Genomic DNA, 18,966 nt, shown 5'->3' on the forward strand with positions numbered 1-18,966 from the left:
TTTCCTTGTGCAAAGCTGGCAGAAATGCAGGAACTTGTTTTCTGACTTGTTAGTGGAAATCCACCGCAGCGTGTCAGCACTGAGAAACTCTGACTTGTTCTCTATCCTCTTAACTTTCTAGGAAGTTTAACACATCTTCCTTTCCTCTTGTACTTCTTGAGATATGGTTTAGAACAGCCTCGTTAAGTTACCTCAGTTGCTAAACAACACAAAACCAAAAAACCAACCCCAAACCCCAAAGACCTTCTTTGGGCAGCTTTAGCCTAAAGAGTGACTTAAAATAAATGCCTTCTGGAGTCGAGGTTAGCATTAGAAGCAATCAGCTCTCCCAAGACCTTTTTCTGTTTTGCCAAGAGAACTGTTTCTGAGATGCTGTGTGAACCCTTTGAGAAGTGAACAGGGTTAAACCCAATGGTTTTGTTAGCCTATCAGTTTACTGCAAGGCTGCACAAATGGCTGTCCTGGCAGTACTGAGAAAGCAGCATCAAGTTGGTAAGCAGCAGCAGCAGCTTCCCCACAGCTCCTTATGTTAACATTGACATCGAAAAAAACATCTTATCAAATCATGGCCACAGATCTGTTTTAAAACACTGCACTCACTACAAATGATTGAGTGATGCAATTAGTGGGCAGTGTTCTCTGGGAGGAGAACATGACTTTTAACTCCTAAACTGAATACGACACAGCCTTTCTCAGCCTGAATTCAGGTAAACCTAAAGGCCTCTGTGACTTTCCCAGTCATGCCAACTGCTCTTGCAGAAATAACAGGAAAACTATCTATACCTGCAGACTGCTCTTCACCTTTGTGCTTAGGTCATTTTAGCTATGACAGAATCTTCTAAAATAGTAATAAAGGACCATTTATTATTTATCAAGAACAGGTTATTGAAGTACCTTACTCTTCCATGTAATTTTGACGAACTTGGAAAATTTTTCAGTGTTACAGATACCTAGGCAAGACATGGCATGTACCACTTCTAGGCGTTATATGGTACAAGCAGCAAAAAAACAAACGCAGGCATGCTTTGGGTTATTCTTCAGTGGTACTTTGTCCACTTGTAGGTCCTTGATGTAACCCTTCTTTTTACATGTGCTACTGTTTCTAAATTTTACTGGTGGTTTTTTTTGCCTTTTGCCTCCTTTCTATTTCCTTCTATAGGAAAGAGACCTACTGGCATCATCTTTATAGTGAAAAAGTGAGAGCGGCTGCTGAGTTTGTTCTGTGATCGCCTCTTGCAGACCACCAGGTTAGAAATGTGTATTTGCTTTATTTGTAAATGCTAAAGTTATCTTAATTAAGGTCTAAAAGTTTTGCTCAAGATGTTTTAAGGTTTACAAAAGCATTATTTCATAAATGGGATTTATGGTTGAAATAATATTTGGGCACAGTGGATTAACAAAAATTAAAATTTGTTTTAATTTGCATAGCTAAACGAAATTCTTCAGATGCTTATAGAGAGTAAACAAATATGTTTAGATCTAAATATACTATAACCTACTAAAACGCCTTCAGTTACAAATAAGAAAGAAAAGCATTAATTGCCAAAACTCTAACCAGAGTCAAGCCACAGAGCTAGTGAAAAAATTTACAGCGCATCTAGACTGTTTTTTGGGAGAAATTCCGCTCTGTTCTGCTTACTGTCTTGAGAATCTGAACATGTTCAGGTCAGTGACTTGTCTGCGGTTGTTAGGTAGGAAATGTTACATCCCTCCAGTTCTGTAAGACAATGAGATTTTGTCGTTTCAAAACCTGGAAAGTTATGCTGATAAATAGTTTGTGTAACTAATTAGTCTAATCCAAATATAAACCAGCAAAATATGCTTCTGTAAGTGATGTACTATTCTGTTGGGTTAGAAACTGGAATAAATTATGTGAATAAAATATTAATGAACTAGGAATAACTATTGCTTTTCACTTGCTAAAGTGAAATGTAAATAGGTGTAAGATTCATTATTCAATGTTATTTCTTAAATGTACATAGGTAATACACTTCGTAAGCTTATGGAAGTTGATGCAGTTGTAGGAAAGACCAGTTTTATGGTTACCAGTTGTAGAGACTAAGAGTTTCTTAAAATAGATGTACAACCATGATTGATTAAAATCATAATTTTAGTAGTTTAAGTCTACTTTTCAGCTACTCTTCAGCCCTCATTAATGTCATGAAAGATGATTCATTGCGGGTTTCAATGGAGGAGTATCTACCACAGAGGGTAAAATGAAATGTAGTTGGCATTAATTTGTGCTCGTGACTGTTTTGTTGAAGCCATTTACCATGTGCTTACATAATAGCTTTAAACAGCAACTTAACCTTTCCATGGAAATCCTACAACTTAATTTGGAATTTATTGTAGTGCAGAATAGAAAAGTATGTACACTTTGTGTGCAGCTTTTGCCTGTAATAGAGGCTTGGTTTCAATGACTGTCTGAAAAGAAAAGCATAACCACTGACCCTTTAATAAACTCCTTTTTATTTCATATAGTGCCAAAGTAGCTTTAAGAAAGTACTGTTAGTTGAAACTGCAGTTGTTGGTTTTGCATGTTCTATAAAATCAAGGGAGTGAATCAAATGAAGCTAATAGTTTGCTAGTGTATTAAACTAGGGAAGTGAAATAAGCAAATAGAGCAAGTGTTGTTGATGCATGTCTTGGATATTGTTGCTTGAAATAAGTGAAATTCCATGCACGATCAAAAAAGGTGTTAGATAATCTTGTCTAGTGGTAGGTTCAAGTGCTGCCTCTTTGTGTGTTAACAGGAGGCTTAAACTCTTTGTTTTAAACTTAAACTGAAATAAAGCTTGTTAGTATCTAGGCAGTAAAAATATTAGCACATTTCAGAAGGAATGAGATGTTCACCGTCAACATAAAGGCTTTTTTATTTTTAATGTACAAAACAGATTTATTTTTCATTATAAATTCAAATATCTTTTCATAATTAATTTTAAAAGAAGGTTCTTGAATTAGTATTGTTAATGCAGTCTATTGAAATTATGTAAATAATTCTCTTATGTGTAATCTAACATCCATTTGGAGGATGAATGTATTTTGGAAATACCATTACTTGCTGTTCTCAATTGCTCTTATATCACCTGAACAGGCTTTGTTGTTGTATTAAAGCTTGTGCAATTAAGATCATGGTTTCGAATGTTTTACTTTGTATCTTCTATTTCACAAATAAGTCATGAAAACTTACTAATTTCTGTAAGCCTTGGAAATTGCTTGATTTGCTTTGTAAAAGGTAATATTCAGTAGTTTTTGTTTATACAACAAATCTCAGTGATAAAATAAAGCTAAGACACTGAAAAAAACCAAGCAAGCAAGATAAAAGTCTGTTACAGCTGGGACAGAACCTTACTTAGCTATCCACAGTTAATTAGTAGATTGCTTTTCAACAAAAGAAAGTGAATAAACTGCAGATAAACATCAGTGTAATCTTTTTTATTTGGGCACCTTAACAATTATTCCTGGAGATCACTCCTTTGAAAGTTAGAAGATAGAAAACTTTTGAGGTTTTGTTTTTTTAAGTTTTAATTTTTTGTGGTTTTTTTGTAGTTTTGTTTTTGGCTTGGTGTGTTTTGTTTGCTTGGCTTTTTTTTTTTCAAGTAAAGGGTTACATTGATTGGAAGAATCTTGCACTGAAGCAATGGCACACGCAACACTGGAAATGTATTAAATGCCTGTACTGTCACTAGTGTTCTAAGTATATACACATTAAGTGTTTACTTTACAGTATTTCTTTTAGTATAATGAGTTCATTAAAAAAAAGCTTTTGATGCTAATTCAGAGATCCATAATCTGCTCAGTGTCTTTCACATGTAGTTTTGATGATAACTGACAAGCAGTAAGTTAATTAGCGCAGAACTTACTAATGAGGATGCTAAAATCCTTACTTTCACATTTTTATTGATACTTTTTAAACAAATTGGAGTAAACTTCATTGTATACCTAATAAGTTTTAGTCGCTTCCTGGATGTAGGTGCTGTTCTTGGGCAACAAAAATCTCCCAGTTAATTGAATGATAGGAAAGTTTTGAAAAGTTTGACAAGAGTGCTCATCTTCAGAAATGGGGATAACCCAAAACCAAAGCAATAAAACAAAGTCTGTTAATTAGCATGGAAGACAGCTTCTTGAATTAATATGTGGTGTTAATTAACAGGAAGTCTGATGTTGTGTTGTAATTACCACCAATATTTTTGACATACTGAGTGACTGAAGGTGAATTATATAGATAGCAATTGAGTAAACACTTCAGAGCTTGGGAACATTTTTCCTTTTGTTTCTGTTTTCCTAGAAATAATGGATAGACTTCTGCGACTTGGAGGAGGTATGCCTGGGCTGGGACAGGTTAGTATGTATATAACTTGTCAGTATCTTCTCTTTAATATTAAACAGTTCTAGAATATTCCTTTTATTATAGTTAAAAACAGCATCAAAAAAGAGAGTTCATAGTAATAATCTCTGATTCTAGAGATGCTATATAAGTTTATGCAAATCATTGTTGCAGCCTGACTGTTTGTTGTCAATATGAACTCTTGTGTTGCCACTGAGTTTACAGAATGTTTAGAAACTTTTCATTTGGTGTCTGAACATTTTAAGGTTTGGATTGAAAAGCAACGGAAACACAGAATAAAATCCAAAAATCAATTTTGAATAATACGAGTTTTCAGAACATGGAGATTGCTCTAAATGGGTGAGCGTACCCACCTGCTCCTTCATAAATGAAATGTTCCAGTCCTTGGATCACATTGCAAAGGACATTATAAGGTCCTGAAGTATATGTAAATTTCAGGAGGTAGTTGAGTTGAATTTGTCACTTGCAGGTAGTTCTAGCACCTGTAATTGTGTATTTTGCTTTCTCATGTTCACTGTTGTCCTCACTTCTGTAACTCTGCTCACAGCAAAAAGGCCTCCCTGGTAGCTGTCCTGTTGCAGTGGGAGACCTACACACATTGTATGGCCTCTCCTACCACTAGAGCAAATCCTAGTGCTTTTTTCCTTGGCCAAGTGGTGTGGCCAGCAGTCTTCAAAAATAAAACCAAGCTGATCTTACTACATTGTGCTGATTACTGTGGACACAAGGGGGGAAAAAATAATTGGGAACTTCTTTGTCTGAGGCTTGTAGGAAGGATTATTTCCTTAAGGAAATGGCTCCAGTGTAATTTCCTTTGCAGTCTTGGCTGGCTGCAGTAGCTGGCCTTTCTCTGCTTTCCTCATCTGTCTCTGGGGCTCTGTTCTAAATTGAGAATCCAGACTCTTGTTCTTCTGGAGAAACAAGTTCTGTTTGTCTCGGGCTTCATGAGGTGTGCAAGTTTGCTTCTGGGACGACTGAAGTTGCTAAACACACAGCTTCCTTTAGTTCGTTGTAGTGTGCTTGCGTCCAGTATTACTGAGAAAGGAGTGGTTTAATACTGAAGCATTTGGTGAAATATTCCAGGCTGATTTACAGCCTCTAGGTGTTTTGCCAAATAAGCTGTAACTTTTGGTGTATGATTTTTTTCCTTTTTATAGCTAAAATTCTATTCACGCTCTCTTAGTGAATCTTCAAGCAGCCCTCAGTTATTTTTAGTTTCACTTTCTTAAACAGTTATTTCTCTTCTTCCCCTGAGCTGCCAGCCTGCTTCATGACTCTTCATTTTTTAACATCTGCGCAGTCTAATCACTCAAGCTTTCACTTCTTAGTCCTCTCTGAACTTGACGCATATCAAAGCTGTTTTTCAAATTTACAGTTAACTCTCTCTGCTTTCTGAATTTCTCAGCTTTAACTTAAAGCTTGCTAGAAAATTGTGGCAGACAATAGAACATAACATTCAGAAGCAGCTTGCTGAACTTCTCTGGCAGCTTTGGCCTGCAAAGCTGCTTTGTGTTTGTTTAAATATGGAATTGTCTCTTAAATGAATTGATGAATATGTGTTGGATTTAAAAAAAAGGCAGAAAACTGAATTGCTCTTTATGCAAGTTGCTGCTTGCATTGGATATCTTGACTACTTTTGTAGCCTTTTGGTTTAATGAATCAATAGGAAGGCTTTTCAAAAAGAGTAATTTTATGTTCCCTAACATACGGTGTTACAATGGGCCTTGAAAGATCACTTTGTTCTGGATATCGATTGGTTGATAATGGAGTGTGAGGGATATTCCAGAGTGAATCAGATGGCTTTGAGGTAGAAGGAGGAAGTTGGGTGTTTCTTGGACATACTCTGTCCCACTGGAAAGTAAACAAAGTTATTGCCATTTGTTTGAACTAGAGTGTTTTAACCAACTGCACAAAGCTTTTTACTTTTCATATTGCTGTGTTACAGTTGTTCTGTCTTTGGAGGTTTTACGTTTAAGGTTGAACATAATAAAAACATCTGTTGAATGAGTCATTCTTGCTAACATAAGAATCATCTGTCTATAGTCTTGTAGAAAAAGAGAAGCATTTTCAAAATTTTATAACAGAATGTGGGGATTTTTTTTTCCTGTAGCTAAGGGTTTGTTTAGTAAGAGGACTGCATCACATAAGGTCTGCTAACAGTCTGTCTGATTTAACATCAGCAGAGGGCTACGAAGATGATTAGGGGGCTGGAGCATCTCCCTGCTGAGGAAAGGCTGAGGGAGCTGGGCCTGTTCAGTCTGGAGAAGAGAAGATGAGAGGGGATCTTATCAATGTAAACAAGCATCTTAAGGGCTAGTGTCAGGAGCATGGGGCCAGGCTCTTTCCAGTGGTGCCAAGCAACAGGACAAGAGGAAGTGGACACCGTTCCATCTGGATATGAGGAAGAACTTCTTTACCTCAGGGGTGACAGAGCACTGGAACAGGCTGCCCAGAGAGGCTGTGGAGTCTCCTGCTCTGGAGACGCTCAAAACCTGCCTGGACACAAATCTGCAGCCTGCTGCAGGTGAACTTGCTTTATCAGGGGGTTGGACTAGGTGGTCTCCAGAGGTCCCTTCCAACCCTGATCATTCTGTAATGTTATGTTCAAGTAACAGCAAATGAGTTCCTGTTGGATCTCTGCCATGGAATTCTTTCTCATTGGCTTGCCTTGGCTTCTTCAACAGCAGTTACTCTGCTCTTTCCCCTTGGTAAAACCACCTCTTCTGATCATTATCTTGTTTATGTTCTTAATTTCCAAACTCAAATGTGTTGTCCCAAGTCCTCTTTGGATTCATGTTTTTACAATTTTAATTTCAAGTCTTTTGGTGTCTTGTATTCCACTTGAAAACTGCTTTCAGTGAATTTGTGTTTCTTCACTTTTCTTACTGCTTGCTCCATCAGCATGCTGCTGAGTGGCTGATTGGCCTTCAATGTTGAATTGTCAGAGGTGGTCAGTGCTAAATTCCATTGACGTTAAGCCTGTCTTCATATGGCTAATGAACTCTTTAAGGAGTTGATCTTTAATATTTCAACAATAAAAATTCCCTCCAGTGACCTGTGGCTCAAATTTTGAGCCTTTGTCTATCTAAAACTAAAAGAGAGGAAAAGGACTGTCTTCCTGGGCAGCAGGTGGACAGGAGAGGAGGAAGAGGATCTGATAGCTTTTGGCATCGCGTAAGCCGTGCACAGTATTTTCTGGCCATGAACTTGGTCATTAAGTTTGTATTGTTTGTATGGGAAGGTACCTGTGTTTAGTTTTGACCTTGATACTGTAAATAAGACCTTCTTTGCAACACTGCTTCATGCGGAAATCATTTGTCTTACATGCCTGATATAGTAGGCATTTGAATTTCTGCTCTTATGGTATACACATAAGGAAGAATGAGAGACTGAAGATTTTTTTTTTAAAAAAAAAAAGATGCAGGGGAACGGTTATAGTTTGAAAGTGTTGTGATGTCTCAAAATGTGTATTATTTTAATTTCCCTTCTGTAGTTCATAGGAGTTTGGATTTTGTCAATGCTCTGGTTTTTCTTCTCTTGTGTGGTCTCCTCTCTTCCTCCTCCTGCCCCTTGTTGTGTTGGATTTTTCTAGTTAGTAGCTTTCCTGGTTCATTCTTGTCCATCTCTCCCTGTTCACCCCCCTGGAATACTGCCTGCCGCAGAATTTCACTAGTGATTTAGTACTTCATTTTGCATTGTACATTTGCTGCAGACAACATAACAGGCTTTGTGAGGTGCGTAAAAGCATTCTACTTTTGTGGCAGGCAGGAATTTGGAGCAACACTCCTCTTCATTTTGTATGCTGAACTATTGTTTGCTAGTGAACTCGGTTCCACATATGCCTCTATTAGGCAATCCTACTGGATACTATTTAAGAATGTGAGCAAATTAAATGCTTTTTTAGCAGAGCTCTCTCCCCAGCACTTCCAGAACAGTAATCAAAGCTGTATGAGTTCTTGTCCATGCTAACACATCCTGTCTTATTTTTCTGAATCCAGATGTGATAGGAAGCAGTGAAATAATGATGCTTTTAAAATGGTGTTGAAATAATTTTTCATTGCTTGATGGATTTTTTAAATGTTCATTTACATTGCTGTGTTGGTGCAGACAACTGTTCTAGTGCAATAAATGGAAAATAGAACTGATCCTGTATTTCTGAATTAACATATTTGATGGCAGAGGGGAAGGAGAAAAAAAATCCAAATGGGAAGGGATGGAGAGACAGAGAAGTGACCTGTGTCTTAAAAGGAGTATTTACACCTTGACTTGGAATATAGAAAATACAAATGCAGAAAACTATTTTATTTGAATAATGGACTTGCCAATTAGCCATCAAGTGCTTCCATCTGTGAAATAGTTGATCAGATGGGTTAGCTGGGATGTTTCCAGATTAGGGCATTGTAAATGGCACTTGAAAACTGTCACTTTGATTATGAGGTTTCAAGCATTGCACTGCTTGATGTTGTGGAACCTTTTTCCCTCATATTATCATGGGTTTTTAGAACAAGCTGATCCCATTTACTAAATCTATGGCACTGTGGGAACTTGAGAGACCTGCCACTGATCCAAAGTTCTGTTTCATCTGTTGATCTAGCCAGGATGGTTATTAAAGAGCACTACTGGCTCAGTATTCTGTGGGGCTTCAGAATAAGAAGGGTCAGGTTCAGTATAGATCATTCCCAACTAACAATTAAATGCAAGTTTTGTTGAGTTACTTCATTAAGCTGAGGGGTCCCTTGAAGTAGATGTTCTAGCTGGCTAATCTACATCCGAGGATTCCCTATGTAAAAAACCAAAACAAACCTCAACAAAACCCCTCAAAAACAAAACAAACCCAGACACACACCTTTATCCACTACCACCACCATGACCCACCCACCCCCACCCCCCTCCCCCCCAAAAAAACCCCAAAAAACCAAACCCAACCCCAAAAACAACCAGAAAAAAAACCCAATACTGTAAAATCTTATTGAAAATTGTTTTGGTTAATTGATTCTTGAAACTGGCTGGGTTTTAGTTTGAAGGGTGCAAATGTGTTGTTTAACGCAATGGAAGTGCTTTTTCCTTTGGAAGGCTGTGGAGTGTTTTGGTATCTTGGTGTCTGTTGCACCTGCATGACTTTTTCCTTCCTGTGTCTCCTGATGTATATGCTTTATGTGGCTGGAAGTCTGGTGATACACTATTGTTAGCTTCTCATGCGTATTTGAAGCTTCAGATGCTCCTTTTGAGAATACTCTGCCAGGAGAATAAATCTGAATTTTAGCTCCTTAAAATTGTGCATAATTTTTGTGCTCTTTGTTCTGAGACATTTTCCAGCAAAGTTCTCAAGTACTGAGAATGCTAGTATTTCTAAAATTCCAATATACCTCCCAGTAGGTAAGATGGTGTACAATTTAGGTGGGTTATTCCAGTTCTACTTTCCCCCCAGAGGCTATCAACCCATTTAAAGAGCAGAAAAACTTTCTCAGTGACATTTTTCATCCATTGAAAACATCCAACATCAGCTCCCATAAAAAGTTCAAAAGACTTTATTTATTGCCTGAGTTATCTCCTGTAGAAAGTCTGTGTCACTTTATATAGCCAAAATAGATGATTTTGTTTTAAGAAGCAAAAACCACCTTAGATATGGTAAATTGTGCTTGTTTACTTTCATTGTCTGGGATAAGTATTTTACGGCATTGGTTGGTGTTTTAATACAGGACTGTTCAGCTGATGGCTTCATATCAAATATAGGGCACCAGTATGGCCTGGGCCTGCTTACGCTGGAGATGGTGATAGCTCCATGGGTAGCACAGGCTTATTTGAAAGTTGTTGGGAGTTGCTAGAGGCTGGGTATAGTTTTCCTACATTTGAAACACAGTTGAGTGATTGTAATGTGATTTATATCCAAAAGTGCTAATGGGAGATGGAGGGAGAAACATGCTAGAAATTGTCATGTGATTGTACTTATAACACAAAGTATGCACTGTGTTCTAAAAGCTGCTTTAAAGTAAGGTGGGCTGTGCTACAGTCATATCTTAGGTATTAATCGAAAACAAACATAAAACTAAAAATAACCTGCCCCTGATAAGGACATTATCAGTTTCCTTTGATACACTGTTTTCCTATAAACTCTGGAGACCATTTTTAGCAGCCTCCTCTTGGCCTCGGATCTTAAACTTCCTTATTTCTAATAATTAGGCAATTAGCTTCTCTCTTCTCAATTTAATTGCCAGTGTAGTCCAGCCAACTTTCCCCAGAAGAGACAAAGGAGCTTGGACAAGGAAATGAGTGTAGCCATAATGAGGAAGAACAGGGGGGAAAAAAGACTAAACAAGAGCAGACATCTTTGTGCCTTCTGCATTACACCTCTTCACTTGTAATGATCCTTTCTGTAAGCAGGAGACAGCCTCCCCTTACAGCGATTGGTTTATTTCTCTTGGAAATTGTTTCTTCTTTCTGAAATCCCATGCTATTGAGTATGAAGTTGCAGGGCTACTATGCAGCACCTTTGAACAAAGGCCTCTGTGTTCTTCCTGCTGTGTAGAATAGTCCCCTTCAGATTTTCCTGAAAGTTTGAAGTTGTGTTCTTGCGGGGGGCGGGCGCTGCTGTTGTGGGGTTTTTTTTCGTTCGTTTCTTCAGAGTGTTAGGACAACAAACCTTCCTACATACTGCCACTGAGTCTCCCAGTTCACCTGCTTGGGTTCAGAGGACCAGCTCGTCACAACAGAGACCTATCTACCTATAGAACCCAGTGCATTCTTTCACATATTGAGTAATTCCCTTAACTGCTCTGCTGCACAGGGTGTACTTTAGGGTGACCTCAGACAGCACCTGCTGAAGGCTACCTTGCTCTCTTGGCAGAACTGTGTCTAGAATAAGGTAATTAAAAATCTGCATTAGAGCAAGACTTCTGGAGGCAGACAAAATCTACAAATGCCAACTCATTATCTGCTTTGAGGCTCTCATTTATAAATCCCAATACCTTCTGTAATGGTGATGGGAATAACCTGTTATCTATTCCTGGCTTCATTCTGGGGTGAAACTGACCGTTGTATTTCTTTTTTTCCAGTAGCTTGAGGTTGTGAAAAATAGTAGTTCTTTTCAAAAACATGTCTGATGTTACTGAGGATTTGTTTTATGTCCCTGATCTTACGGCTTTTTGCTCACTGTAACGCTGTCACAGAATCATAGAATTGTTTGGGTTGGAAGGGACCTTTAAAAGTCATCTAGTCCAGATTGTCCTTATGCTTGATAATAAGGAATATTAACTGCAGTGATGCAGCGTACTTTCTGTTGCTTTTTTGTGTCTCAATGAATTTGTGGATTGTATGGGGTAAAGAGAGAGGAAGCACTAGAACCAGGAAAGATTAAACTTAAGTGGCTGTTTCATGCAGCAGTTGTTTGGAATGCTGCAGAAAGTCGTGACTATTGCAAATTACATATATCATCTTGATGCACATAATTTTATATCATGAATGCATGTTGATATTGGGTAATAAATACTTATTTCTAATACAAATTAGACAAGTAGAATGTCTTTCTGTGAAGTACATTGTAGTAAAATTAAGCTTATCTAACCGTAAAATAAATGCAACTAGCATCATTTGATGCCAAATCTTGGTAAATACTTTTTTTTTCTTAGTAAGTTTTAAGTCTCAGTCTTGAAGAATGGTTTTCAATGGTAGTATTGGAAAACAGGAGTGCTTTTTTTTTTTTGTAAAAGACCTAATTGCCCCAAATTTTCAAAATTTTAAGGTGAGCAAAATGTTACATTCTACAGGTGTATGAGGCATTGTGCATATGCCCACATTAGTAGGTTACTATACCTCTTCCATGAACTGTTAGTGCAAAAGAGATTGCCAACAGATGGATAGGGTGGAAACATAAGCTAAACTTTGGTGGTTTCCTTTCTTTCTTTTTTTTCTTTGTTCAACTAAATTCTGGCCAGGTTCTCTTCAGAGTCTCCCAGTGAACTAGAGATTATTTTTGTTTGAAGTTCTGCTTAACTTAAAAAAACCCGAAACCCACAGAAACAAAAAACCTAAAGAAACAAAAATGGTAAGTAGTGAAGTTTTGACTCTTCACTGAAGAGTTGTTTGCCAACTGGTGTTCCCAACCCATTTAACCAACTACTCAAAGCCATGCAAAATTCTGTGTTCTGTAATTTTGGTTTTTGAAAAGGAGAGGAGATGGGAAATGTTATTTATTTCATGTCCATCTATATTACTGTTTGTGGAGTTCTGTTGTAAATGTGAACCTGGATAAACTTTTTTTAGGAGACAGGATTTTGTAAAATGTACTGAGGCAGGTTTTTATGTAGCCTGTTGAGGGTTTTTTTGCAGATACTTTTAATTTAAAGTAGGAATTGATGCCATAATGTTTCCCTAGTAGCCTTACTCCATTTTGGAGTCTGAGACTAAACATATTACTACAATTTTTATTTCATCTGACATATGGTGTAACAAGACAATGTGATCCTTTCAGAAATCTAGGCTGTTTGTTGAGACTTATGGTATTTTGTGGTCTGTTATGTATGCTTGATTATAATTGGTATAAAAATGGGCTTAAACGTATAAACTGTTTAGACATAATGCTAGCTTCAAAATATAATCCTGTTGATGTGGAGCTAACTGTAAAATTGTATGTGCACTGGCTTGAAAACTGCAATAAAATTTCAAATTGCTACTAATTAGTGTGTGATTCACAGTGCAAAGTAATATTTTTCCCTTTTTATGAAATCTGTGATTTTTTTCAATTTTTTTAATGAACTGCATGATTTTCTCTGTCATGACTGATCACATTAACTTCCTGTACTGTGGAAAATGCAATACATGGCTTCTGGTGCTTGTCATTACCATGTTGCTAGAACCATTGAGATCTGGGAATATGGCTTACTCCCTTTCCCACTCCCACTGATGAAATAAGAGTTGGTGTTTTCCATGAGTGTATCGTTTCAGCACAGGAAAAATTGCTCCACAGTCACAATTTTGTTTTGTTTTTAGCCTTGGCAATGTGTAAAAAGCACTGTGCCGATCTAAGAAATCTTCTATTCTTTATGTCAATATATTATCAGGTTATACCACTTACTGACAAAGGGTAAGTAGAGGAGAGCAGTGGTACTCTGAACTTGTAAGGTCTTTTTATAATCACCAGCACCTCTGCACACTTGCTTGAGTTTGTGTCCTCTCTGCAGGTTGTATTCTGTAATTTTTTTTCCCCCTCTCACCAAGCTATATGCTGTTGGATTTGTCTCCACAAAGTAGTATTTTTAAGCTCCCTTTAAGTGCCTGATCTTTCTAAATGTCCTATAGTATTGTAAATTATTATATTGCAATGACTGTCGTTGCATTTATACCCCATTTGCCTTTCTCCCCTGCCCCCCCCCCCCCCCCCCCCCCCCCCCCCGTAAATGTGTTGATTATCTAAAGTGCTGTTTTGGAGGAGGTAGAGAAGGGAAGAAAAAGGGAGGGGAATACATTTTAAAAATAAAAAATAATGCAAGTGTTTTCTGTCTTGTTCTTTTTAGTTAATCTTTCTCAATTGTCTTTAAACACAACAGCTGAAAATATGTACTGAAAGGGTTAAGTCGGCATGAAAGAATTCATTTCCACTTTAATGACCTAGCCTTGCTGGGTTAGGACGATGGGGAACATGCTTCTGACTTGTACTCCTATTGCCAATTAACACCTCCTATAACAGGTTGCCTCAGCTAGTCATTGAAGCAGAGGCAGTAGAAATAGTTTACATGCAGCTTGTTTTTCACACTAGTTGTTTAATACTCACAAAATTAAACTATTAAAAGGTTCTTTCTTACCTTACTGGGAAAGAAATAAACACTATTGCAATCAGTGTTTGCTTGTGTGTCCTATGTTCCCATTTAAATTATTTCAATTGCAAAAATGAAAAGTGGTAATGATTGTAGCACTTATCTTTTATACAGAAATACGTTGTTTGGTGCAATAAAGCTAAGATTTGCTCTACCACACTTTAGTTCATTGCCTTTTTTTATTACAGTTGCTACTGCAAAACTGAGTTTCTTTGTTGAAACAGCTATGATTTCAAAAATCATGTTTTGTGTTATAAGCCTGACACCAGAGCAGTGTTTAAGATCCATTTAAACAATAAAAGTGTATCCATTTGTGGAATATTTCTCAGTTGCTTGTGAAATTAGTCGAGTCCACTTTCTATACGTATTTGAATAAATGTAAAATAGTACAAATGAAGAGCAGTGCTCTAAAATGACACTTTAGTTCACATTTAATCAGCAGGTATTTTAATAACATAATAAAATTGGCTAAATAATTGATACCAGTTCACACTAAGAGAAAGGTGGAGTAATATACCTAAAAGTGTTAACAAATTTGCTAAAAGGCCTGAGTAGATAACACTTCAAGGTGTTAGTTTTTATCCTGTTAGAATGGCAAATGCCTTTAACACTTCGTCAACAAGGGCTGCCCAGGTAAAGGGCTGCTTTGTATCTTGGATCATCTCTCTAACTGCAACAGAAGTAATATCATGCATAATTTAATATCACAATGTTTTCTTCCGTTCATAACTTGAATGGGATTTTTCTACTACAAGTCTTACTGAAAAAAATCAAGCAAAAAAAATGTATTTTAATAATGGTAACTTAATTTTCTCGATTAATGAAATAGAGATTCAGCCATTCAAAACAAAAAAAGTGGTTGGGTTATTACGAGATGGCTGGCCATGAGGCAGCTCATTTCACTGACTGACAGCATGTATAGTTGATTCAGATGAAATGTCAGTTTTCAGGAAGTAGCACAATAACAGTATTTTTTAGAACAGTTTTTGAATGTTCATGACTACTGGATCCCGCTTACGCAGGAATGTTTGGGAAAAAATGTTCAGTTTCCCAATCCCATTTTTCTCCAGTTCCCTAAGAAATGATTCAATAAAGCCGTGGGCAGGCAGAACGGAGGCAGTATTCACTGCTCGGCAGCAAGATGGACAGTCTTAGAAACCTCTGTGCAGTGGGAGAACTGTCTGACCTTCTTTGAATACCATAATGTAACCAAAAATACCAGCATATCTTTTGCATTGCAGATACAAATGCTTTCTTCTTTGGGTTTCTGACACCAGTTAATTTAATTTGGTACTCTGCTTCATGAGGATGGTGCTCCTTTGTTAAAGTTGGCAGGCACTGAAGTTTATGAACAGTGATAATAGCACATGCTGTGGAGGGTCAGTGTAAAATACTTTGCCTCCATGTAGAGATTAGCTAATAAAGTCTTTCTTCCTCTTTGCTTCATGAAAGAAATGCATAAAGTTCTGTGGAAGACTAGCAGAAACAGGCCAAAGAAATCCCCAAACATGTAACCCCATAGCTCCCACATACTGTGTAACTAGCACGCAGGAGCTGCGGCTGCCACTGCAAGGCTCTGTTAAGTTGTCTGTCATTTATGAAAAAGGAGGTGGTCAGAGATGGAGGTAAACTGGGTCCACTTTCCCAATGTCTTTTTTCAAATGGTGTTGTATAAAGTTGCCAAGTAAACTACTTGGAAGACACAAGATTTATTCTGTTGGTTTTACCTGTTAAATCTTCAAAAGTTTTAGGTTAAGGATTTGGTAAACTTTGAGTTTATAGTTTTCTGTAGAAAGATAAGTGTGTGCCTATAGTATTTTATAGTATATTTTAATAGTATTTTATAGTATTTTATCTCTGGTAGAAAAATAACATGAACCTAAATCAGTTGTGGATGTAGATTCTGGACAGGCTTTGACTTATGGATCCTTTTCTCCTCAAAACTCCTGAATTGGTACATCAGAATAATTTCAGAACTCTTGAGCAGTTCATTCTAATCCATGTTCAAAACAAAGGAAGGAATTTTAGCATGAGAATTAATACACATAATTGGTACAGTGCAATGACTTGTTTCTTTTTCTCATAATTTAGCTAGTAATTATAACCTATAAGGAGAACAGAGCAGACTGATAGGAGATGGTGAGATCTTCATGGAAGAAGTATCCGTGACTGAGGAGATACTTAGTATGTGCTGTATTTTATAGGAAGACTGAGAATTAATAAACCTACGCTATATTTGCATTGTTTACTGCCATTTGCTAGTATTTAAGAGTTCAGGTAAATTGATTAAACTGTGTTAAAAGTTAAAGATAATCTTTAATATTTTTACTGTCTCGGGCATGTGCTTAAACAATGAAGTTTGCAGCTAGTATCTTCTAATGCTCTAGTGTAGTCATACATATATATTTAAACTTGCATTTAGTATGCAAAATTATTCACGGTGAATACTTTGGCTTTAAAAAAAAAAGATGCTAAGCAAGTTGGTTTACACCAATGAAGCATTCCTTTCTGAATTAACATTTCCTATGAAACAATGAAAATGACTTGTTGGCTATGGGTCCTGGCAGCTGGCAAGGAGAACTTTAATATAAGTTTTGAAAACAGAGACTGCTTTATCTTATAGAATGCCTAAGAGATTGATAAAGTATAATATTAAATATTCCATCTTCTGGACCGTCATAAAGGTAAACGAGCATTTGAAAGCTCCAAGAAATATAGAAATAATAAAAGGAAAGATTAGCAATGAGTACGGTAGGGTAACACCCTGCTTTAGTTCCTACTTTTGCTTAAACTAAAGGTAATTTAGTTGCATTGTTAGAGAAACAAAATGTAATTCTGTTTGTCCCTCCCTGTAAGTGTTGAATCTACTGACTGATTGTAAAATGGGAAAGGTTAATGAAGAATAAACTTACAAGTTGTGAACATAGGTGTCTACATGGGGGACAGAGATGTGATAAAAGTGTTGGCTGCAGGCAGGGTGTCACTGCGATCTGCCATCTTAATGGATGTTGGAGATTCCATGTAGGAGAGCCTATTCAGGAGCCATACCATAATCTGTGGAATAAACTCCAGTTCAAGCTCCTGATTTTTGAGAAGCTAGTCTCAATGAAACATCAACATTAGCCTGCCAGAAATCACAGAACTACTTATGCTAATTTGGGGGAGATTATTTTTTTTAATGCTATTCTTTATTTTAAAAAATACTGAGCAGTGTAGTGGGATGCTTGCTTACAGTGAAATGTTAAACAAAATGTGGGGCAAATGTAGAATATGTATGGTGGTAACAGCGTGGATGCTATGGTTCTTTCTGAAGCAGGTTACTGTGTGTGTACTTCTACTTCACTATAGACCCTCTCTGGTCTAGAACTGGTCGTAAATTGAAAGAGAGCTTTATGTATGGAGAAGTGGGTTGTTATCAAACTAAGAAGTTTTTTTAATTAAAACCCAACTCATCTGTGCTTTATTTTTAGCAGTGATTAAGTGGAAATACAAGTATTTGTGCTTTCCAAACTATTAAGATTTCTAAGTATAAAGAAGATTATTTAGAATAGACTTAAAGCAGGAGAGATACAGTTAAGAAGGTAAACTTAACATGTTTATGGATTAAAAAAACATAGTAACAGTATCAGAAAATGATTGGACATTTGACACTTTGTCATACAATTTAGTTGTAGTAAATTTGGAGTAAGTGATTCAGGTGCTCTGTGCATCTGGTTTGTGAAATGTTCTGAAGAACTGCTCGTAGAGTTTTCATCTTAAGTGTAGGGGTAACACTTCTCCACTGGACCATCTCACTGTTGGGCTGTGGCTAGTCAGGGAAATACTTGATGAAGAGGTGCGATTGATGAAAAATGGACATTCAGCAAGAATGTTATGGAAGGTGAAAAGTTAAACCTGCTGGAAGATTGCTGATGGGAAGGCCAAAGTGACAGAAGAATTAGCAATGAGTAGTAAAGTGAGGGACAACAAATACCAAGAGGTGATGGTCAGCAGTATCAGAGTTGGAAATAAAGTTTTCAGGGTGTTAGGAAGCAGCTGTGGTTGACACAGATCTGTGCATGTATGTGAGTTTCAAAATAAAAAGATTGAATTTAAAATACGAAGATTGATTCTGGAGCTAATAGAGAAGGAATTCATTGACATTGGGGGAAAAAAACCTCAGCTGGATTTTCTTACTGTCTTTAAAGTGTTCTGAAGACTAGATGATGTTTTTGTGTGTGTAAATGTAAAAGTATGCAGAAAGGACAGTTACTATTCAAATTCAACGTGCTGATTACTTAAGTTCCTGGTTTTATCTTCAGGAGGTGATGGCTTGTGTCAATTGGTATGTCTTTGTTTGATGTCATGTGGATGCATGTTGTACTGAATTTTACCACTCTAAATAGAAAAACTAAGAATTTACTCAAGATTTTTCTTTCTTTGCCCGATTTTGCTTACAACTGTAGAATCAAAGTTCTGAATATACAAAATGTTTGTGTAAAGGGACCATTTTTTCCCTCTCAACTTAATGTGGGGTATCTTTTTTTATCGTATTCCAGGGTTGCTTTGTTGTCCTTCTGAGTATACATCACTTAGTGCAGTAACCTTTTGTCTTTTCAGTGGAAATTTGTTGTATACAATTTGGTAATAAAGTAATGATTGTACTGTTAATTGGCTGTAATAAGGTATGCTGATACAGAATTCTGTATGTAAGAGCAATATGTCTCTTGTTCCTCGAGAAAGGGATGTTTAAGCTGCTGCCTCCTGTGTTTTTCATTTTCAACTGTACACAGAACCTGTTTCAACCAATCATTCACACCTGGGACAGTT

The 18,966-nt window shown here is 37.0% G+C and overlaps 1 protein-coding gene across 2 annotated transcripts in view; it reads left to right on the forward strand.

Moving 5' to 3' along the window:
• The window catches only part of PSMD14 (proteasome 26S subunit, non-ATPase 14), a 48,972-nt gene that overhangs the window by 3,906 nt on the left and 26,100 nt on the right, over window positions 1-18,966 (forward strand). Inside the window, exons 2-3 of one of the 2 annotated variants that reach the window (XM_037396877.1) lie at window positions 1,160-1,247; window positions 4,289-4,341. In XM_037396877.1, the coding sequence (XP_037252774.1) occupies window positions 4,294-4,341 (48 nt within the window). In that variant the 5' untranslated portion in view covers window positions 1,160-1,247; window positions 4,289-4,293. Of the gene's footprint in view, window positions 1-1,159; window positions 1,248-4,286; window positions 4,342-18,966 lie in introns of those variants that run through there. The other variant, XM_037396878.1, reaches the window with a different exon arrangement.

This window comes from Falco rusticolus, chromosome 8 (genome assembly GCF_015220075.1).
Source record: "Falco rusticolus isolate bFalRus1 chromosome 8, bFalRus1.pri, whole genome shotgun sequence".
In the NCBI taxonomy this organism is placed as follows: Eukaryota; Metazoa; Chordata; class Aves; order Falconiformes; family Falconidae; genus Falco; species Falco rusticolus.